The 23,416-nt window shown below is 42.8% G+C and overlaps 1 protein-coding gene across 1 annotated transcript in view; it reads left to right on the forward strand.

The window, feature by feature from the left end:
- SMG1 (SMG1 nonsense mediated mRNA decay associated PI3K related kinase) overlaps positions 1 to 23,416 on the forward strand; it is a 113,544-nt gene that overhangs the window by 12,276 nt on the left and 77,852 nt on the right. The window contains exons 2-3 of the mRNA XM_056138946.1: positions 21,672 to 21,832; positions 22,566 to 22,721. Coding sequence (XP_055994921.1) covers positions 21,672 to 21,832; positions 22,566 to 22,721 — 317 coding nt within the window. The remainder of the gene's footprint in view (positions 1 to 21,671; positions 21,833 to 22,565; positions 22,722 to 23,416) is intronic.

A 23,416-nucleotide genomic window follows, 5' to 3' on the forward strand; every position in this document is an offset into this window, starting at 1 on the left:
GACCGTGTGGTGCTGGGGATTGAATCTGGGCTTGGTGCCTTGAGTGCTTTGAGCCATCTCAGGTTGGTAGACTCCCCCCTCCCCCCATTTGAACTTGCGTTGAAATTTTGAGGCAGCAGAAATACTCTTGTCTTTGTGACTATTGGAGAGCAGACACAAATAGAATAGATCAAGGGTAGGTTAGAAGGCAGCTTGCACCCTTTTTTTCTGGTTTGTTTCTGGGCAACACCCTGCAGCATTTCGGGTTTACTCCTGACTCTTTTCAGGCCAACCGGGGTTGGAGCAAGGCAAAGGAACTCAGCTGGCTACTCCTGCACTCCAGGGGCCTTGATATGCTGGGGATTGAATAGGCAGGGCATGCGCTCCACCGCTTGAGCCATGTCCCTGGCCCGTGTTTGTTTTAAAAGGAGAGGATGAATTATGAAACCATCACGATCACGACCATCCTGTTGTTCATCGATTGCCTCGAGCAGGCCCCAGTAACGTCTCCTTCATCCTAGCCCTGAGACTTTTTAAAAAGTGCCATATTCAAGGCTTTTTCAGGGTTAGGAGAATGAGACTCATCATTGTTACTGGTATTTGGCATATTCGGTACACCACGGGGAGTTTGCCAGACTCTGCCGTGTCTATGAAATCATAGACAGGATATAATGCCAGTATATTAGTTTGGAGCACCCTGAGTTGTGTCTCCCCCCAACCCCTTGGTGCCACACCTGGTGGTGCTCAGGGCTTATATATCCTGGCTCTGTACTCAGGGCTTACTTAATGGTGGTGCTCTGGGAACAATAAGTAACAGTGGGAGTTGATATGGGATGGTGGGAATCGAACCCAGTTGACCTCAAATCTGGGTTGACCACGGGTTGATTATATGTAAAGCAAACAGACTATCAGCTGAAAGCACTTATTTTAAACACACTTAAAGTCAATCTGATTACAGTATGTTTGGGGGTCAGAGAGGTGGTAAGTGGGTAGGGCACTTGCCTTGCCTTTGGGCGACTCAGTTTCCACCCGAGTGTTGCCAGCAGTGATTCCTCAGCACAAAGCTAGGAGTAAGGCCTGAGCACTGACAGGTACGGCCCCCAGACAAACAAGTATGTTGGGTCAAAATGTAAAGAAAGAAAATCGTAGGTTTTAAGAATGGTTTAAGTGGTGACTTTCAGCTATTTCAGATTTTTAGAAACTTGAAGTTAAGTACTTTGAATACCTCCATATATTTCTGACTACTCTTAGTACAGTGGAAGCCCTGATTTCTGCTTACTCTTATGTTTTGTTGACTACCAAAAGCTGTCTTAATACATTTTCCTACAAGTCAAAGAAGAGTGTGATAGTTCTGAAAAGCCTATTTGATGTAGGAGACTATATCTTTTGAGATTTATTTATCTTTGAGATCTGTTATTTTTTTGGGGGGTGGGGACACACCTCGAGATGCATGGGGTTTATTCTTGGTTCTCCAAGGATCACTCCTGGTGGTGCTTCGGGGGACCATATAGGATGCTTGTGATCAAACCTGGGTTGGCCTTACCTGTTACACTTGATTTGTGTTTAAGTAGTTGGAAATGACTGTTTCAAGATCACTCCTACAAAGAGAGATCTTGATGCTTAAGTAGGGAACTTTATCATTTTGTATTTTAGCTATGATGACAGGTATTGTGTTTATTTACCAATTTGGGTTTTACAAGTATATTTCCTTCCCCAGGCTTCCTGAGGAAATGGATCCTGTAGGAGTAATTGGAGATGTAGAAAGGAAATCAGAGTCTTTTCAAAAATCCACTTGCTATTGTGGTAAAGGTAGAAATCCACAATGGTGAAGGTAGAAGTAGAACTTGGGGTGTTTCAGATTTCTCTCGAAGGTATACATTTTTCTTTTCTTTTTTAAAAAAAAGTCACACCTGGTTTTGCTCAGGGCTTTCTCATGGCTCTGTGCTCAGGACTCCCAGTGGGCTTGGGGGACCATAAGGGATGCTGGGGATCAAACCCAAGTTGACTGCAAGCAAGACAAGCACCCTACTGCTGGGCTCTCTCAACCCTGTATATTTATTTCTGAGGAGGGATGGGGTGAGGTCCCTGTGATTAATTTGAGAGTACTATAAAGCTATTTCTGGTAACGTCTTCCTCTTTGTTAAGTCACTAGTGTGGAATAGGAAATTCTACATCTTTCACATATTTGCTATTATATTTTAGGTATATTTTACATTAAGAGACTGTAATAGAATATTGTTCTTTTGATCTCCTAAAGCCTTGCCTTCTGCTCAAGATTCATCGGGTACTTATTGTGTAACATTGCGGCATTAGTCCCTTACTTGGCAATACTTTTCTTTTTTTCCCGTTTTGATGCTAGGGATTGAAATTAGTGACTCACACTTTCAAAGCATGCGCTCTACTACTCCAGCCTAATGTTTCTCCTTCAAAATGCCCATTGTTTAAATTGCATAGTAGCACTGTAGCAATATCTTCCCCGTTGTTCATCAATTTGCTCGAGTGGGCACCAGTAACATCTCCATTGTGAGACTTGTTCTTACTGTTTTTGGCATATCGAATAAGCCACAGGGGGCTTGCCAGGCTCTGTATTTAAGAAAAAAAATTATGAGTGATTTTTGCAGTCACATCATTTTTCTTACTCAGTCTTACCTATAAAAAAGCAGTGACAATGGGCCAGAGAGAGTATCATTGGTGCACTTGCCTTGCACACAGTTGACCAAGGTTCAATCCCTGGCTCTACATATGGTTCCTTGAGCCTACCAGAAGTGATCCCTGAGCACACAGATAGAAATAATCCCTGATCACCGATAGGGTGTGGCCTAAAAACAAAGCAAACAATGATAGAGATATTCCCCTAGTGGGGCTCAGGGGACCATGTGGGATGCCCAGGATCAAACCCGTAATCTGTATGCAAGATAAACTCCTTGCTTGCTGTACTGTTGCTCCAGTCCAGGATTATTTTAATTTTTAATTTTATTTTTTGGCTTCTGAGCCATATCCAGTAGTCCTCAGGGCTTATTCTTAGCTCTGCACTTAGAAATCACTCCTGGTGGGCTCGGGAGACCATATGAGGTGCCAAGGATTGAACCCAGGTTGACCACGTGCAAGGCAAACGCCCTAATGTGCTGCCACTCTTGCCCCACCAGGAATTTTTTTAAGAAGATGCAACCCATGCACTCCAGGCGAGAAAGTGCAGTTGGCAAGGCACTTTCCTTGGGCACAGCAACCCAAGTTTCATCTGTGACAGTGCATAGGATCCCTTTGACACTGCCAGGAGGGAGCCCTGATCATTTCTAAGTGTGGCCACCCCTCCAACTCCCCCCAGCCACCCAGTAATAAATATACTTTATTCTAGAGTTGCCAGCATCACAGCTTGGGGTGTGGCGGGGGAAGGGGTGTATTTTAATCTACGGGTCTCTGATACTTCCTAAGTAAAACTGTTCCACTTGAAAAAATAGTACTGAGACTTTCTCTTCAAGGCCATGCTTTCCCTTGAACACATAACTTGCTTGCCTGTTTCTGTTTGCCTTCTGGAGAAGCCTGTGTTCTCTTTTGAACACACACTTCTCTCTTTCTCTCCTCTCACATCTTTCTAAATAAATTTCAATAAAAACGACTTGCTTCGAAAACAAAAACAAAAATCCTACATAAATAATGCCGAGACTTTTCTGTAGCACCCATTTGGGATTCTTCTAGTCATTGAATTCTTGGTGATTCTTTAATCCTCTCTCCTAATTGTTAAGTTTGGCACTGGGCTGGGGCTGGGGTGCAGGGGTTGTCACATGTTTCTTTGTAGACCTTTACGGACTTTCATCCTTCATCTACTAGAGCGGTCACGGAGTAAGAGATTTCCTTTCAGTCCTGGCAGTCTCCCAGGACAATGGGATGTTTCTAATGTTCTCCCAGGTGCACTGACAAAAGAGACGGTAAGGGACACAAGTGGAAGCTGGAACAGGGTTGCTTTCTTTCTAATACAGCAAACTAGCTTGGGTTCAAAGTAAAAGTAGAGGTGTATATCTCTTTGCCTGCTTCTAACAATCATGAACAGCTTTGTAAGGGTCTGTGTACAGTGATTTAATAAAAAAAACGCGGGGGGCGGAGATAAAGAGGTGGGGAGCTCCGAGGGAGAGAGGGACAGTACTTTGGGCAGGGCATCTGTCTGACTTCTATCCTTGGTACCCCATGTGGTTCCTCCAGTGTGCCCCAAGTGATCCCACACAGCTGGATTTGGCCCCCATCCCACCCCACTCCTCAAAAAAAAATGCTGGGCCAAGTTGATAATACAGCCACTCAGTCATTTGCCATGGTTTGGGAGTGCTCAGAGCTTCAACCTGGCTTTATGTTCAGGATCACTCTGGCAAGTCAGAGGACCAACTGTGATGCTGAGGATTGGACCCTGGTCAGCTGCATGCTTGGCAAAGCAACCTACTCATTGTACTAACTCTTTAGCCCCTCATGTCTGTTTCAACCAGTGATTTTCTGATTGAGCACTCAGTGGTTTGATCCTAAAGTATATGTGTGTGTGTGTGTGTGTGTGTGTGTGTTAGTTGTCGTCCAAGGGGTCAGTTATTAACTTAGCCACAATTCTGAAAGCTCTCAAGTAAGCAGGCATACATTTTTGGAAGATGGACAGTGTTTGTTTTTATTGGAAAATGAAATATTGTATGGACAATTCCAGATAGCTTGCTTGCTTGCTTGCTTGCTTGCTTGCTTGCTTGCTTTCTTTCTTTCTTTCTTTCCTTCCTTCCTTCCTTCCTTCTTACTTTTTTTTTTTTTGGGTCACATCCGGCATTGCACAGGAGTTGCTTCTGGCTCTGCACTCAGGAATTACTCCTGGTGGTACTCAGGGGACCATATGGGATGCTTGGAATTGAACCTGGACTGGCTGGGTGCAAGGCAACCGCCCTACCCAGCTGTGTTACCACTCCAGCCCCAGACAGTTTTCTTAAGCATTGATAAGAGTAAAATTGCTGTTGTTCTCAAAACTTAGTATAGTGAGTATAGGTAAAAGATCTCTCATATTACATCATTGAGAAATTATAGAAACAAATAAAGAAGAGGGGCTTTTTAAAAAAATTTTTTTATTTATTGAATCACCGTGGGAAAGGTTACAAAGTTTTCAGGTTTAGGTCTCAGTCATGCAAATATCAAACACATTTCCCTTTACCAATACTTATTTTTTACCATGAAGAATCCCAATAAAACCCCACCCCCACCCCTCCCAGTCCCTGTGGGGCAGATGAATTCTAGTTAACACTCTATCTGCTTTGATTAGATTCATTGTTTCAATAAAAGATTCACCACTATTATTTAGAGTTTACCCCCCCCCCCAATTCAGACATGCTGAAAAAGCATTGTGAAGTGATTTGCTTTCTACAGCTGGGTTCAAGAATTAAATGTTGGTTTTGGATTTCTGCTATTTTACTTATTGACCCTGGAAGTATTTCTACTGAAAGTCAGATAGTTAAGAAATTGGTTTCTGTGCTCTGGAGTCGTGGCCGTGCTGGAGTGCCGCTCATGGGGGGCAACTGGTGGCCTCGGTAGGGCGTGAAGGGCGGACTGAAACGCCCCCCTTCCCATGAGATTTTAGTCGTCCCCACTCCCCCGGCTCATACCTACTGTCCACAAGGCTCAGAAGAGGGGCTTTTTTTAAAAAATTTTTTTATGTAAGAGTACTGATATTTATTCAGCCACTGATTAGCTAATTGAATTGGGCATGAACTCCACCATACATTTTTTTCATAATTTTATTTATTTTTCTTATATTATTGAATCACTGTGGGAAAACTTACAAAGCTTTCAGGTTTAAGTCTCTGTCATACATGATCACCTTTCCCTTCACCAGTGCTCATTTTTCAACACCAAGAACCCCAATATACCCCCTCCTACCCCTCCCAATGCCCGTGAGGCAGATGATTTCTACTTAACTCTTCTCTACATTGATTACATTCATTATTTCGACAAAAGATGCACCATTATTGTTTAGAATTCCCCCCCCAACAATAAGAATTGCTGAAAAGGCATTGTGAAATACTTTATTTTCTATAGCTGTTATGAGAATCATATAATGTCATATAATGATTTTGGATTTCTGCAAAGAGCCAGATAATTACAAGATTGGTTTTTGTGTGTCTGGTGTTATGGCTGTGCTGGAGAGCCACTCGTGGGGGGCAACTCATGACCTCCGTAGGGCGTGAAAGGGGCTTTTTTTTTTTTAACATAGGAGTATTGCTATTTATTCAGCCATTGATTAGGCTGATTGAATTGGGCATGAGCTCCACCTTACTTTTTTTTCTTTTTTTATAATTTTATTTATTGAATCACCATGAGAGCAGTTACAAAGCTTTTGGGTTTAAGTCTTGGTCATACAATGAAACACCCGTCCCTTCACCAGTGCCCATTTTCTACCACCAAAACCCCCAGTATACCCCCATCCCACACTCTCCCACCTGTGGGACAGATGATTTCCACATTACTCTCTACTTTGATTACATTCAATATTTTGACACCAGACCCACCATTATTATTTGGGATTTTACCCCAACACTCAGATCTGCCGAAAAGGTAAGAGTAGACAATTTGTTTTCTATTGCTGGTTATGAATAACATATGATGTCGCGCGGCTGCAGTAGTGGCCGTGCTATTTTGGAATTCCGAAATTTTAACAAATCTGGAGAGATTTTCACCAAAACCTGCTGGGTTCTGAGATTTGTTCCTTAGTCTCTTAGATCATGGCCGTTAAACAGCTTGATCAAGAGCGAGAGAGACCATTCGTGGGCGGCAATTCGAGCTCTTGGGACGGGGAGAAAAGGGCCGGCCCCACCCCCATCCCATGAAGCCCCATGTCTCGTCACTGCAGGCCCAAACCTGACTGTCCAGTGGCTTCTGGAGGATGGTGACCTCCAAGCCGCCAGGGGGAACAGTCCAAAGCACAAAACCTATTCCCACCTGGGGTGGCCTGGCGCCAGTAACCTACTGCAGGGACCGGGTGCATTTCTGCCAAAAGACGCCGGGTTCCGAGATTTGTTTCTGAGTCTCTGGGATCATGGCTGTTAAGCAGCTTGATCAGGAGCCAGAGAGGCCATTTGTGGGCAGCGACTCACGGGTTTCGTTGGGGCGGGGAGGAAAGGGCCAGCTCCACCTCCATCACATGAGGCCCCACGTGTCTCATCACTGGGCCCAAACCTGACTGTCAAATGGCCTCTGGAAAGTGGCAGCCACAGAGCCACCAAGGGGGAGCAGGCGGAGGGACACCACCCTTTCCTCTCTGCAATGGTCCAGCGCCGGTAATGCATTGTGGGGACTGGACAAAAAGCCGCAGGGTTCTGAGATTTGCCTCTGAGTCTCTGGGATCATGGCCATTAAGCAGTTCAATCAGGAACCAGAGAGGCAGTGCCTCCAGTTATATAGCTGAGCCAGAGGTGGCTTGTGGGTGTGTCTCCCACATACCTAACTTTTGGCCATTTACCTTCTTGGTAAACTTTGCCCCAAGTTTTTGGAGTCTGGCCAAAGACACAGCAGCAGCTTTGGGGTATCTGGAAGTCTGAAGGTGCCATTAGGCTGCTGATGCACTTGCCTCACAGGTACAGATTGACCTGCTGGCGGCACCATGCCCCCGAAGAAGAGGGGCTTTATTGGCACGTGAGTGACTTGAATTGGAAAGTGTCTCTAGTACAGTCTATAGAGCAAGCATCAAAGAAAGGAAGTAGGGGTTTGGTTGTTAGTTATGCCTAATAGATTTAGGATGACTATCAGTCTGTACCTTTTTAGTTTTTCAGGAAACTCTTGGGTATTTCTGAGGGGGATTGGTCATGTACAGTTGAGGGACATGCACTGTACACGCATCACACATGGAGAAAGGTTCTCAGGGTGTGCATTTAGTATATTGATGAGAGAAAGAGGGAGAGGTGGAGGAGGGCTCCATTGCATAGTCTCCACTGACCAAATTGTGTGTCCAGGGGCCCTGGGTTCTTTATAACTACAAAGGATTCCTGAGGTGCTATCCAGGCTCTTAGATCCACAAAATTGTAGTAAGGTAGCTTCTCCCAGAGAGAGGGCTTGCCATATTTTCTCAACTGCAAGCCCTAGGCCAGTTGCTTAACATTTTGTGTGTATGTGTGTGGGTGGGTCTTATCAAGACATCTTTTTTATGACATCTTATCATCTCATTCCTACTTTGGACAAACTTGCAGGCTATCGAATGTAGCCTGCCCACAGGGCAGAGTCTGGCAAACTCCCCGTGGCGTACCAAATATGCCAAATACCAGTAACAATGATGGGTCTCATTCTCCTAAAGAGCCTTGAATATAATCTCAGGGCTAGGATGAAAGAGACATTACTGGGGCCTGCTCGAGGCAATCTACGAATAACAGGATGATGAAATGAAAAATGAAATGTGTGTGGGTGGGTGGGGGGAGGGTTTGGGCACATCTGGGGTCTCCTTTAACTTTTTAAACTACAGAGTCTCTAAATTTTGGGGTTGGGGAGAGACAAGGAACAATGTTGCAAATAGTTTTGATGATTTGTTTAGATTAGCCTAAGTGTACTCTTCCTTCCTCCCTCCCTCCCTCCCTCCCTCCCTCCCTGGGGACTCAGGGGATCCAATCCCAGGGCCTCACCCATGTACATGGCAGCCAGGTGCTCTACCACTGAGCCAGCTTTCCTGCCCCACATTTTACTATTTGTTTTTTTTGTTTATTTGTTTGTTTTTTTTTGCTTTTTGGGTCACACCCAGCGATGCACAGGGGTTACTCCTGGCTCTGCACTCAGGAGTTAACTCCTGGCGGTGCTCAGGGGACCATATGGGATGCTGGAAATCGAACCTGGGTCGGCCGCGTGCAAGGCAAATGCCCTACCTGCTGTGCTATCTCTCCGGCCCCTGCCCCACATTTTATTTCTTTTCATATTTTATCCAGGTTAGTCATTTCCAGGCTTTCATTTTAAGCCATTTTTTATGCTTGACTAGTTTATTCAGACACCGACAACTTTTAGTTTCATTTAAAAGCTTAGGGACCTTAGACCTTAGACCAGCATTGCGTTCTTGCATTCTGCTTGTGGTGGCTCAATACAGCAGGCAGTATAAAGCAAGAGGGGCGGGGTGGGCTCAGGGTCAGAGCCTGCACTGTGAGTCTGGGCCTCTGCCTTGGAGGACTCCTGCACCTCACTGGGCGTGCCCTGCTGCCCCTCACCTTCTACCACCACAGGGGAAAAAAAATGCCTGGCTTGAAATACTGAGTTAGCAGAACCTGAATGGATCATTGATACTTTTACCATGAAGAAATGCTTACTCTTTAAAGTCGGATTTCTTGCTTTACCCTTTGTGTGGTTCTTTATCCACTGTGGTTTACCTGATTTTTCTTCTGTTGTGGTGACCAGGTGCCACACAAATTTATTTATTTATTTATTCCCCCCCCCCCCCAAAAAAAAATAAGCTTAGGGGTAGCTCCTGGCTCTGCACTTGGGAATCACTCCTGGTGTACACTGGGCACCACCATATGGGATACTGGGGATCGAACCTGGGTCGGCTGCATGCAAAGCAAGTACCCTCTCTGTTGTACTGTTGCTCTGGTCCCACGCACATTTGGTGTGTGGGGTGTTGGGACATGTGTTTGTATGGGCATGGTGGAGATCATACTCTTGGTTGTGCCTCTGGGGTCCCACCAGGCTTTGGGGTAGACCTGGAAAGGAACTCTGACCTCATTCTGAGCACTTTGCCACTCAGTTATCCGAGGGCCCAGTTCTTTTATTGAAAAAGTTTGGTGTGTATGTGTGTGGTGTTTGTGTGTGTGTATGCTTTGGGCAACCCCCAAGAGCCTCTGTCACATCCCGCAGCCCTGGCTGGCCCGTGTGTGTGTGTGTGTGTGTGTGTGTGTGTGTGTGTGTGTGTGTGTGTTTGACTTGTTTTATTCTTGGGCTACATCTGGTGGTGTTCAGCACTTAGCTTTGGCTCTGTGCTCAGGCATTTCTCCTGGGATTGCTTGGGGGAACTGTATGCCATATGGGTATATGGGTATCCTGGGTATCCAACTGGGTTAAATGCAAGTCAGATGCCTTCTCCCCTCTACTATCTCTTCAGTCACTCTATACAGTTCTTTAAGGTTTTATTTGTTTGGGGTTTCCCAGGCAGTGCTCTTGAGGCCAGGCCCCACCTGTTGCCTTCTGGTTCTGTGCAAGGATCAGAGGATGTGAGGCTGTGGAATAGGCGGTCCTGGGGGGCTCCAGGTCTACAGCCCCTGTTTTTGCTGGTAGTTCTTTAGCTTGATGTTTTTTTGTTTCATTTTTGGACATGTGGGACATGCCCAGGTGGTGCTCAGAAAGTGCTCCTGGCAGGTTTGGGGTACCATATTTGATGCTGGGATTGAACAAGCAAGAGCCCTACCTGCCATGCTGTGGCTTGGGCCCCACTTGGCATGTTTTCATCTGTTTCCCTTCCCCTTTGATATCACTGCTCCTGTGACCGGGCTGCACATGCTTGGCTGGGGTGCTGGCACTTAAAGTTGTGGTGCTCTTTGGGGCTCACGCCCCTCGTGCAAAGCTCACTGAGGATTGTGTTCCTTTTGGTGTAGTACTCCTTATTTTTATCTTCCTTTCTGGGATCAGATCCAGGACCTTACAAGTGCAGGGCAAATGCTATACGACCGAGCTAGTCCTGGCCCTTCCTGTGGGTTATGGTTGCTGGGCCCTCTCTGGTGCTCACACATGGACTGTGGGGGACTGCAGTGCTGTGCTCACTGGAGGCTGCACAGTTGTGCCCCCATTCCTTATGTGGTGCAGCCAGACATGATTTTGGCCCTGGGCATCGGGGATCACAGGTAGCAGTGCAGCTAGAATAGTGCTCAGCACATGCAGTGGCATCAGAGGTCACACCTCTTGCTTGCAGGCAGGTGTTCTAAACCACCGAGCTGCCCTCCAGACCTACTCTAATACTTTCAGGGTTAGTCTATAATGTGCCGACGTTTCAGGTTTCCCGTTGACCAATATATCTATATATATTGGTTATATATATATATATGTAACCAATGAACTTATGTTCATTCATCTCCTTTCTTCATGCGGCAGTCCACCGTGCTTTTATTTGTCTTTAATTAGCCTTTGGTATTAGATAGTACCTACCTGCCTTCAACACTAATGTCTGATAAAAGTGAGCAAGCTTGAGGCTGGAGCAATAGCACAGAGGGTAGGACGTTTGCCTTGCACGCAGCCAACCTGGGTTTGATTCCCAGCATCCCATATGGTCCCCTCAGCACCGCCAGGAGTAACCCCTGTGCATCGCCAAAAAAAAAGCACAAACGAAAGTGAGCAAGCTAAAACTAGTACATTATTGAAATGTGAGCTGGTGTGATACATATTTTTAAATGCTATAAAAGTTTAAAGAAGGAGCTGAATTGATGGAGTTTTCTCTCTGTAATCTCAGAGCATTTTACACTTCTAAGTGGAAGTTACATGAACAAAAAAGATTTTTTTTTTCATTTTAGATTGTAAATTCTAAGAGGGTTAGAAATACTTTAGTTAATTTTGTGAGTCATTTGTTAGTCTCACTCTTAGAATCAATGACCAAATAAATATTGTTGATTTCAAAAGGGCACTTTGAAGCAGAACTGTGGGTTACAGGATGAATCTTGAATAAAAGTTACTGTTAGGTTAGGGAGTTGCATTTCAGGACCAAGAGAAAGCCTCAGTGATGAGACCGGCAGTCTGTACTCAGCAGATTGTTTTATAGTCTCAGCAGTGAAGGCAAAATGATAAGAAGAACCGGTGGGCCCCTGTCCTGGAATTTGCAGTCTTCTGGCAGAAAACAAATAAGCATGTGTGGTTTTATTGATTTTTATTTTTGTTATTCTGTCACAATGCAAATGCTCTACCACTCAATCTTGACCCATAAATGAGCATTTCAAGTAAGACCTAGGGGACTATTACCTCTGGTAACTTGCTTTAGACGATCAGAACTTACAAAGGAAACTGACACTTGAAGAGTAAAACATAATTAGGGTCAGCGACAAACGAGGGAAAGACCAAGATAGCTGGACGGAGCACTGCAGTTTCACTGGCATTCAGATTAGGGTGGGCCAGGGGTGGAGGTCACTGAGAGGACTTTAACCTTGTATGTGAGAGGCCCTGGGTTTGATTCCTGGCATTACAAAAACAAAGAAAGCGGTGGGGAAGGAGAGGGAAGAATGAGCCAGAGAGGAGGGAGAAAGGGATGAATGAATTGGGCATGGAGTAATAGGATGCTACGTTGGTGCTTGGTCAAGATTCTGCTCAAGAGGAAATATTCTGTAAGATGATGAAAATGGTGAAAGGTCATCATCAGTTCTATGATTTTTGGCAGGGGTTGAGGGTAATTTGGGCCACACTGTGGTGCTCAGGGCCTACACCTGACTGCTCAGAAGTCACTCCTGGTAGTGCTCAGGAGTGCTATAGTTTTCGCTCCTGATAGTGCTCATATGTAGTACTGGGGCTCCAGTTAGGATCCACCACATGCAAAACAAGCACCACAGGCAAGGCAAATGCTTTAGCCCCTGCATTGTTTTTCCAGATTGTCTCTTTTTTAATTTTTAAAATTTTTTTTTTTTTTTTAAATTTCTGGGCCACACTCAGGAGCTCGATGCTTACTTGGCTCTGCACTCAGGGTCTGTGTGCTTAGGGTTCACTCCTGACCACATGGGACTTTGGGAACCCAACCCAGCTCTACTATCTCCAGCACCCTCCCCCACTGTAAATATTTTTATGATTTTTTTCCCCCCTCTTGGGCTATAGAGGAGATAGAGAAGAGACGTACCTCGACTATTCAAATAATGAACATTTATTAGAAAATGCTTAATAACGAAACAATTTCTTCAGACATGAGCTCCTGTACTGGTGAGAAAGAACAATGTAGACCGGAGCACATGCTTTGCATTTAGGAGATCCTGGTTTCAATCCCAGCATCATGTGATGTCCTGAGCACTGCCGGGTGTGGTCCCCTCAAAACAAGCAGAAAGACATGAATCCCCCCATTTCTCCTGTTTGAGACTTCAGAAAATTGAGATAACAGTTCATCCCAGAGCAGACATCATTAATGATGGCATAGACTTGGGAGCTGATGGCAAAATAAATCATCTGCATGGATTGCGAATTCAAAGTGAACTGAATGGAGTCAGGTTTTGAGAAACTTTGAGTGATGTCGTAGATCGAACAGCTGTCAGCAGTTCTTCCGAAAGGGGCCAGAGAGATAGTACAGCAAGTACAGTGTTTGCCTTGCACACTACTGACCTGAGTTCAATTCTTGGCACATATGGTCCCTTGAGCCAGGAGGAAATGCTGAGCACTGCTGGGTGTGTGGCCCCCAAACAAAAGAAAGGAAGAAAAAGTCAAGCATCATACATGTGGAGTGGAGGAAGAGTCTGGTGACTTTGAATCCTCCAGATTTGATCTGGATGGTTATTTGTAAGACTGACAAAAAGAGGGTTTCATCTACAAGATACCTTCATACAAGGTCCTGTTCAGCCTGCTCAGCCTTTCTCGGCAGCCCTGTTAAAGCTGCAGAAAGAATGAGTAAGGTGAAGCCCAAAATCTCTCTTGGATTTAGCAGCATCAAGGTCATGCTTGGTTTTGCTAAGAAGTGGGGTAGAGGCTGAATCACTGTGCACTGAGGGACTAGTAGAACTGAAGGGATGGGAGTGGGGAACAGAGACACCCTCAGCATGACTGCAGAGTAAAGGCACATTGCTGGAGCAATATGTGGGTTAGTAGTTTTTCTATTTGTTTCATGTTTTTAAAAATACATTTTCAGGGGCTGAAGTGGTAGTACAGAGCCTAGGACTCTTGCCTTGCGCACAGCTGACCCAGCTTTGATCCCTGGCATTCCATATGGTCCCCTGATAACTGCTGAGAATGATCCCTGAGTTCATGGGCAGGAGTAACCGCGAGAAGTACCCAGTGTGGCCCTAACTCCCAATTTTTTTTCTCCCAAAGGGTTCATTCCTGTGGTGCTTAAGAGTCCCGAGGGCTGTGAATTGAACCCAGGATTTTGCATATACTGGGCAGGTGTTGTACTGCTTAAACTAGTTCACTGGTCTTGTCTTTGTATTTTTTAATGGAATTCAGAGGATTTTCTTTGGGAAAGGCTGGTGAGAAAAGTAGATTCCTTAGGAGAAAGACTATTTGAATTCTTCTTAAGGACTAAAATTGGGTACAGATGTGTTTTGTAATTTGTTATCTTTTTTCTCATTGAAGTAGAGACTGAGAAAGTAAGTGTGTGTGTGTGTGTGTGTGTGTGTGTGTGTGTGTGTGTAGGAGGAGGGTGGGATGAGGCTTAAGTGAATATCTGGAATCTGCAGAGAAAGAAGATCCAGGAAGAGCTTGGAGAGAATGGGACGTTAACTCTGGTGAATCTAGAGAAATATTTAGCTGTGGATGATGGAGAGTTGAATTTCTCCAGGTTTAGGTTTTGTAAGAATGGGGTGAGGAAGATACAAAGAGGTTAAAGGGATTGACAAGAGTGTGAGTGAAATGATAGATCATGAAATCTAAGCTGGTTAAAGAGGAAATGAAGAAGGAAGAAAGTGTTTAGATTTGCAAAAAGTAGTCACTAGAATTAAAATTATTTGGAAACACAGCTTTAAGAATGATATTGAAAAAGGGTGAGTAAACTATTGTCAAACGCATCACCAGGGGTCATTGAGCAAGATGTGTTGAGCTAGGCTCTGGGATTTGGGTGACAAGAGCACTAATTGTGTCCCCACTCTGGCAGGATCAGTTTCAGTACACCACCAAGGGTGGCACCCATGCCACACAGAGTTGAAAAGTGAGTTAAGCCAAGGAAGGTTGTTTCTCAAGAGAATTGTTCAAGACCTGGAGAAGAGAGAGCAAGTGACGATGTCGATTCTCCTTTTTCTGTCTTGGAGGGTGCTGGCATCAAACCCAGGTCCCAGACATGTGAACGTGGCATGATAGCTGACTGCTCGGTTCTCTTCTTTTTGAAAGGAAAGACTTGAGCAGTCTGCTGTGCTGGTGTGCGATGAGCTGTAGAGGAGTGGGAAGTCCAGGGTTATCCTCAGAAGGGAATGAGAATGGATGCAGATGTTACTTCTGGTAGAATTGCTTGTCCCACTGTGTGAGGGCGTGGAGAAGAAAGGCTGTGTGTGTACATGTGGGTAAAGTGTTTAATTTACTGGGAAAAAGGTAATCAGCAAAACTGATTTGAGTTCTTGCTCTTCCTTTTTTAAAAAACAAGCAATGCAGCTTTCAGTTGGCTGTTCTTTGCTTTTCCTTTCTTTTCCTCCCTCCCTCCTTCCCTCCCTCCCTCCCTTCTTTCCTTTCGTCCATTTGTAAGATGGTAGCTGATAGAATTATATAAAATATTTAAATGGGCTAATATATGTCATGTATAGCATGGTAACTATAGTGAATAATACTGATTTGTATTTGAAAGTTGCTAGGAGTAAATTTTGCGGGGGGAGGTCCTCCCTACCATTGTTGGGGACCATCATGGTTAACACAGATACTCCAGAGGTCATGTGGTTCTTCTGTGCTGTCCCTCTAGCCTTGCTAGGAGTAGACCTTCAGAGTTCTCATCACAAAAAGTATATGATAATATCACAGTTCATTCATACAAATATTAGATTGTTACATTGTGTATCTGACATTATTGTGTCTTTATTAAAAGTACATATATATGGGACCCGGAGAGATAGTTCAGCAGGTAAGGCTGTACAGTTTCCTGAGCACCTCTAGGAGTGATTCCTGAGCACAAAACCACGAGTAACCCCTGAGCATCACTGGTGTAGTGCTCCTCCCCCACCCCAAGACTGGATTTCAGAGGCTAAAATGAAAGGACAAGCAGGTATAGCTCTGGCCCCCTTCTCTGATAATATTTCTAAATATTTTGATAATATCTTGATAATATTTGCTAAAGATGTTATTACAAACCTTTTTCTCTTGTGTGTGGGTTGTGTGTGTTAGACTCAACGATGCTCAGGGCTTTATTCTGGCTGTGCACTTAAGGAATTACTCCTGACGATGCTGTGGGTACTGTGGTATATGGGATGCCAGGGATCAAATGTGGGTAGGCTGTGTGCAAGGCAAGCTCCCTCTGTAATAGCGCTCCGGTCCCTGTAAAACTTTTTAATAGTATTTTGAGAATCTGGATTAGTGTATATTCAGTGATTTAAAAGACAGATGCTAGGTTTCGGGAATATGACTCAAGTGGTGTAGTCTGTCACCGTTTCCCCCGCCCCAGAGCCCTGCTGTGTGTGACCCTCTACCCAAACAAACAAAACTAACACAAAACCAGTGCAAAGTTAGAAGCTTGAGGCAGGGGACTACCCTTACTACTGACATCAGTTGTAAGTTAGGGGTTCTCTTAGGTTGGATAATTCACAAAAAATTTAGAGAATTCATTGAAAGTTGTTACACTGATGGTTGCAGTTGATTGCCGCCAACGGAAGCAGATTAAGAGGGTAAAGACCCAGGTCAGAATGCAGGGAAGTTCCCGATGTGGGGCTCCTAGTTTTCCTCTCTTCCTTGAATCATGAACTTTCTTACTGTCCTGGTGTTGTTGTGTGACAGTATGTGTGTGCTACTACCAGTGTGGAAAGCTCAGTGTTCAGGTACCTATTATGGATCATGTTCTGGTGTAGTGAAAGCCCATGAGTGGAAACAAGTATACTCTTACTAGATATGATACATATGTATGTATGTGTGTGTGTGTATGTATATGTATATGTGTGTGTGTGTATATATATATATATATTCATATTCTACCCTCTAGAAACCATGAGTAAAGGTCAGGCCTCCCTCTTTAAAGATACAATTCTTTACAATTTTATAACAGCTGTTAAATATATTTTCATATTTTGAGTCTACATTGGCTAGTTGAGCATTTGATTAAAGGTTTCTAACAAAACCTATAAATGGATAATCAAAATTTAGTATTAGCAGATATTGAATACTTAAGTTGGTAAGGACATTTCATCAAGAAGTTACTTGGTGGGGCTGGAGTGATAGCACAGTGGGTAGGGTATTTGCCTTGTATGCGGCCGGCCCGGGTTTGATTCCCAGCATCCCATATGGTCCCCTGAGCACCGCCGGGGTAATTCCTGAGTGCAAAGCCAGGAGTAACCCCTGTGCATTGCTGGGTGTGACCCAAAAAGCAAAGCAAAAAAAAAAAGAAGTTACTTGGTATTTCAGTATTGTAAAATATATAATTTTTAGCATGATGGTTTAGTTCTAGTTTATTACATTTGAACTATTTTCTTCTGGGAAGACTTTCATAAAATGAAGTCATTGTGTCTCCCAATTGAAACTTTTAGCCATAAATTCAGTTTAAAGCAGCTTTTTGTTTTGTTTTGTTTTGTTTTTGAGCCTCAAAAGTCCTGAGTTAGCAGTGCTCAGAGCTTACTCCTGCCTGGCTGTGTGCTCAGGGATCACTCCTGGCAGGATTTAGGGGACCGTATGTGGTGCTAAGGATCGAATTTGGGTTGGCTCTGTGAGGAGCAGGTGCCCTACCCACCATTACTATTGCTCTAGCCCCCGGGGCAGCATTTCTATGAAAGTAATATACAAAAGGCTAGGGCATGCATAGCCCAGGTTTCCTCTTATTCCTCATGAAAGCATGTCTAAATCCAGGTGAGTAAAGCCATCACAGAGATAACCTTGGTTTTATTTCTAAAAGATGAATTTTTTAAGGGGTTTTTAATTGTTAGTACCAAAAAACCTCACAGCTTATCCTCTGAGTGGTATTTGATAATCTTGACACTTGTCTTTGAGTACCCTTGCTTTAAAGAATTAAATGCATTCCCCCCTCATTGGCTTTTGTGCAAATCTTATTTCCTGGTTGATATCCATTACAAATTAGATCTCACCGTGAGAGTGCAATCCTTTAAGAAGTCTAGTTAAAAACAACTAAGTAGCAATATGATGCTACTTCCTGTGGGACCACTAGGAGTGGTGTTTGCATCAAGTCATTTTGGGGTGCTTTATGGAAATGCTTCCTGATTGTGAAGTCCCTGAATGGCTTTTTTTGGGGGGGCCGGGGCAGGGTGTTGTTCTTCATAATGATTACAAGAACTGGACCACGAAACCACATTTAGCCAAGAGGAGATGTCCCCTAACACATGGAGGATGTTTCGGTGTCAGGTCTGAGGATTTCAGTCATTCAGAATGAAGGACCTGTTGGAATCATTTTCTGTATGTTGAGAATAGGTAACTAAAATGAGTGGTAACGATTTTGCATGTGATTTGTACGTTACAGTTAACATTTAAATTATCTTATGTAGTAGAGGACTTTTTGGTTGCCACTGCAAACCTCTCTGTCTTCTAAGGCAGAGTGATTTCCCATCTCAATTTTTGTTTCAGCATATGAACCCTAAAGTGCCGTAGTTCAACCACAAGCACCTTTAACCCAGAAATGATATTTGCTTCATGTTTGAACAACAAATGTTTTAACTTACACTGTCTTCACTAATATTGTAACTACTGTCTTACAGATTGACTTGATGCAAAACATCACAAAGGCTCCATATTATACAGTATGCGATTTTTGAGGTATGAGCTTTAGAAACTTACCTCTCATGTGGCATGTACATCAGGCTTTAACTGCAGTTTAATCATTTTGGGGAAACTTATGCATTTCTTTTTTTCTCTCTTTCCATAATATTTTTAGACTTTAGAGGGGCTGTGGAGGTATTTTTGAATCCTTGCTAGGTTTCTTAGTCTCAACAGACATATTTTCTTTTATCACTAAATTGAGATACTAATTCTGGTAGATAATAGATTTTTCAGCCCTTATAACTAGCTTAACATTTATGTCTGCCTCTTTGAATTCGAGTCTGCATTTTCTATTTTGTGCCTTTGATTGCTTCCTTTAAGTGCTCATTTCTGTTCTTTAGCAGTTCTCTATTTATTGGTTGTGGGTGATCTTGGTGCTAATAGCCTGATAACTTTTTTTATTTTTTAAAGAAACCTAAGCAGGCTAGATATTACAGAAATAGAAATTTCATAAAAATTTTGATCAGTTTTCTGCTTTTGGGCTCTGAATACCTGTAATTTGAATTCTGGTTGGAAATGTTAATTAAAAGAATCTGGCCACATAGAGGCTTACTAGATAGCTCTGAGGTAGCGGTTCTGCCTCAGTGAAATTTCTGGTTGTATTTCTAAGACTCAGATTCTAAAAACAAATCTTAGTGTTCATAACTCTTAAATTAAATTAAGAAGTTGCTCTTTTTTTTTTTAAAGTATAGTGAAGTTTTTTCAGTGAAGAATTGGAAATCAGTTGCTATATATTGAGTGTAACAGTTTGTGGTCACCTGCTCACTCATGAGTTGCCTCTACATAGTTACATTGGAACCCTTGAGTTTAGTGTTATGGTCCTGAATGCTTTGGGTGTACCCCTTGAGCTAAGTACTGTTTGAGATTTATTACACAAAATAAACTTACAGTTGAGACAGCAAAGTTTCAGAAGATAGCCGAGGCTTGGAGATCACCGTGTAAAAAGTCATACAGACCTTTATAGTGATGGGCCCCCATCTTCTCTAATCTGTATTCTCTGCCGCCTCCTCTATGTTTACTGCTCTGTCACCAGCAAACGACATGTATGCATACTTAAGTGTCAGGGTAGGATATGTGATCACTGTGATGAAAACAAAAACAAAACGCATGTGTTGAGACAAGCGAGCTTGGTGTTTCAGAATCCTTTTACTTACTCATTTGCTAACATCTTTTTCAGATTGTGCTATAGGCTTACAGAAAAACTCATATTCATTTTGAGATTCTTTCCCAAAATTAAGTTAAAAATTATGGTTTATTATAGTCGCATATGTACAGAGAGATGTTTTAATATTAGTTTTAAGAAGTTCTCATAGTTTTTTGAGTATTAAATACATTTAAATATTTACAAACAATATACTTAGAAAATATCCTCCCCTCCTGAAATCATACTTTAATTTTCCCATATTTTAAAATATTGAGCATCGTCAAGTATTAAGCAGTGAACCCTGAATAAAGGTACTCCATTATAGAATATCATTTTAATATGTTAGGTTTATGAATTTAATAGTTTCAAATTGAGTCTTTAGGAATAAAGTTAGATTTGGTACTTCTAGGTACTAACTTTAATTGGATCTATTGTCTGCATTCTATGTTAACAGTTAACTGGTTAACAGTAAATACAGATCAGGGTCTCTGAGCCTTTTTGAAGTCCCATGGTTAGTATTCTTGTAGGTAGGGGAATGAAAGATGATTAACTTGAAGGTAGACACACAAATTCTGCAATCATCTTTAGACATGGTAGAGAGGGGTTTGGGGTAAGTAGGAGGTTAGTTTCTGTTGTTTTTAGTAAATATCAGTGACTGCACCCACCTCTCATGCCTCTAGAAGGTTGTTCTCTGATGAAATGTCAGTAGGAATAGAACTTTTTTGCTGTTTGTTTTTTTTTTAATGTAGCCATAGAGCACCTAGTGACACTGATTGGTGGTTGAAAGAAGACTCGTGAGAAATTATGAGCCTCAGTTTCCTGTTTTATTGATGAGGACTTTTGAGATATAGACCAGATTCTTATATAAGGACCCCAATTTTACCCTGCGACTTGTTATGAATGCCCAGGTATCAGGAATTAGAGATAAAATCTGAATTTTTAATAGTTACGGACTGCAGCATTCAAATTCAGCTTTATTAAAGATCCTTCGTTTTCTGCCTCTTTTCTCTTTTGGTTCTGGGAATCAAACCCAGGGCCTCACACATGTGCAGTGCAGGCCTTTTCTTCTGGGACACCCCCCTGAGCTTTACTGGTTTCATCTTTGAAATTCTTAGATACTCTTTTATAGTTAGGAGACTTTCAGTGAATTCTTTGCTATTGCAATGCATTCAAATAATTTTACTTCGTAGCTAATGTATTCTAAGAGCCTGTTACTAGAGCTTGCTTTCAAATTCTATAACATTTTCCTACAAAATAACCAAAGTACAAAATCAGGTGCTAAGAATGCCACATTGCCCCTGAGTAGTACTTTAAAATAGTTTGATGTAACATATTGCCTGTTGCCAGTGTATTTAATTTTTACAACAGGGGAGATTACCATAGGGAAGGCTAATTTTTCCACTAATTAAACCTTTGCTTGTAGCGGTTTTGGAAGAATTATTCTCTTTATCAAGTGATGTGAAAGAGAACCCTGGTCCCAGTTTATTTGAGTCTGAGGGAACTGGAGGAGACAGGAATTTCAGTGCAAAAAAATGGTCTAGTGTCTAGCAATCTCTAGGAGTGAGTTGATCATTTTATTTTTATTTATTTATTTATTTATTTTTTGCTTTTTGGGTCACACCCAGCAATGCACAGGAATTACTCCTGGTTCATGCACTCAGGAATTGCTCCTGGCGGTGCTTGAGGGACCACATGGGTTGCTGGGAATCGAACCTAGATCGGCTGCGTGCAAGGCAAACGCCCTACCCGCTGTGCTATTGCTCCAGCCCCCGGGTTGATCATTTTAATCCAATATTTGTTCCTATTTCCAAATGAGTCTTGAGAGTAGCAAAAGGGGAAAACCTCACTTTTTATCCCTTTTTTCCTAGTTGAGACTTAGATAAGGGAGTGTGTTCTTACGGTGGTTAAAAAAATCAGAAAGGTGGGGAAAAGAGAGAGGCTTGTATTTGAACTATTTGATTTATGATTTGAACTATTAAAATGTTTAAAGTTCTAATCTTACTCTCTTCTCTCTTTACAGAACTGATAGTGCATCAGCCGACCCAGATAATTTAAAATATTCTTCATCCAGAGATAGGAGTGTGTCTTCTTATGGACTGCAGCCTTCAAATTCAGCTGTGGTGTCTCGGCAAAGGCACGATGATACCAGAGTCCACACTGACATACAGAATGACGAAAAGGGTATATATAAGTGTGTGCGTGTGCGCACGTGTGTGTGTATGTGTATGTACATATTTGTATTGTTGCTAGAGGCATTTTAAAAACTACCCAGTTTTCTTTCTCTTCTGCACTTCTAGTAAGTTTAAAATGTAAATATTAGTGTTACTTTGATTCTTTGTAATAAATGTATTCTCTCTAAATTTAAGTGTACATTGTACATGTGTGCATGTAACACAGAAATGATAAGTTATGTCTTCCTTGTCATGTCCTCTGTCCTGTGTATGGTTATCATAAAGGCTGCAGTTGCTCCCTACTGTCTCTTTTTTTTTTTTTTTTTTTGCTGTTTGGGTCACACCCGGTGATGCTCAGGGGTTGTTACTCCTGGCTTTGCACTCAGGAATCACTCCTGGTGGTGCTCCAGGAACCATGTGGGATGCTGGGAATCCCGGGTTGGCCACGTGCAAGGCAAACGCCCTACCTGCTGTGCTATTGCTCTAGCCCCTCCCTGCTGTCTTTCCTTTAGATTTCAAAAAAGCTTTTTAAAGTCCCAAATCCTACTTAATTTAGATTTTTTCCCCCCTCCTCTTATCTTCTACTGAAAATACTAACAAAATGACTTCAAACGGACAACACAGGGAAAAAGAGTAGGAGAAGCAAAGGCTGGTTGTGCTGCAGATTGGGCAATAAAACCCTCAGCTATCAGGAATTGATTGAGTGAAACAACCCTATTAAATGTCACTGTTGCTGTTTTTAGGTGGCTACAATGTCAATGGAGGATCTGGGGAAAATACTTATGGTCGGAAGTCGTTGGGGCAAGAGCTGAGGGTCAACAATGTGACCAGCCCTGAGTTCACCAGTGTTCAGCATGGCAGCCGTGCATTAGCCATCAAAGACATGAGGAAATCACAGGGTAAGGCGGGCAAATGCACCAGCCCCTATCCCCTCTCCTCCGGGGGTCCCCAGTGCTTACTAATGCTTTTTACTAGGGCTTGTCACCAGTGTCTTAAACTGCATGTGGTGGTTAGTTTATGCTGAGTTGAAAAATGTACAGGCATTTGGAATTCTTTTTCTGTGACCTGTTTCTTCTTCCTCTCAGTCTTCATCATCTTTTTTGTTTGGTTGTTGTTGGTTTGGGACCACATCCAGCTGTCCTCAGGGACTCCTTCAGAACTAGTATCTGGGAGTAGCTGAGGTCATCTTGGGAGTGCTTGGAGGATTATGTGGTGCCAGGGATAAAAACTAGTGCTCCTGTACGCCAAGCCTGTTTTTCAGCTCCTCAGGCTACCTGGCTCCTTATATTATTATTGCTATTACTGTTGTTATTATTATTATTATTTAATTCCTGCCCTTTGAATTGTTTCTTAGAGGCAGTTCCCACTAGAAAAGTTTTAATGCTTTGAATTCTCTTAAAATTAGATGAGAAGCCTAGATAAGATTTAGACAGGATTATCCGGATTCATGCTGGTTACTGACTCCACATTGTGTAGGGATTTGAGTGTAGATGGGATTAGCCTCAGGACTGACCAGATAGTTCTGGGCTGAACCATAGGCTCCTCTGTGTGCCTTATTTGAAGAAGATTTTATATTTCGGATAAATTTTCAAAA

This window comes from Sorex fumeus, unplaced genomic scaffold, assembly GCF_029834395.1.
Source record: "Sorex fumeus unplaced genomic scaffold, SorFum_2.1 ptg000130l, whole genome shotgun sequence".
Taxonomy (NCBI): Eukaryota; Metazoa; Chordata; class Mammalia; order Eulipotyphla; family Soricidae; genus Sorex; species Sorex fumeus.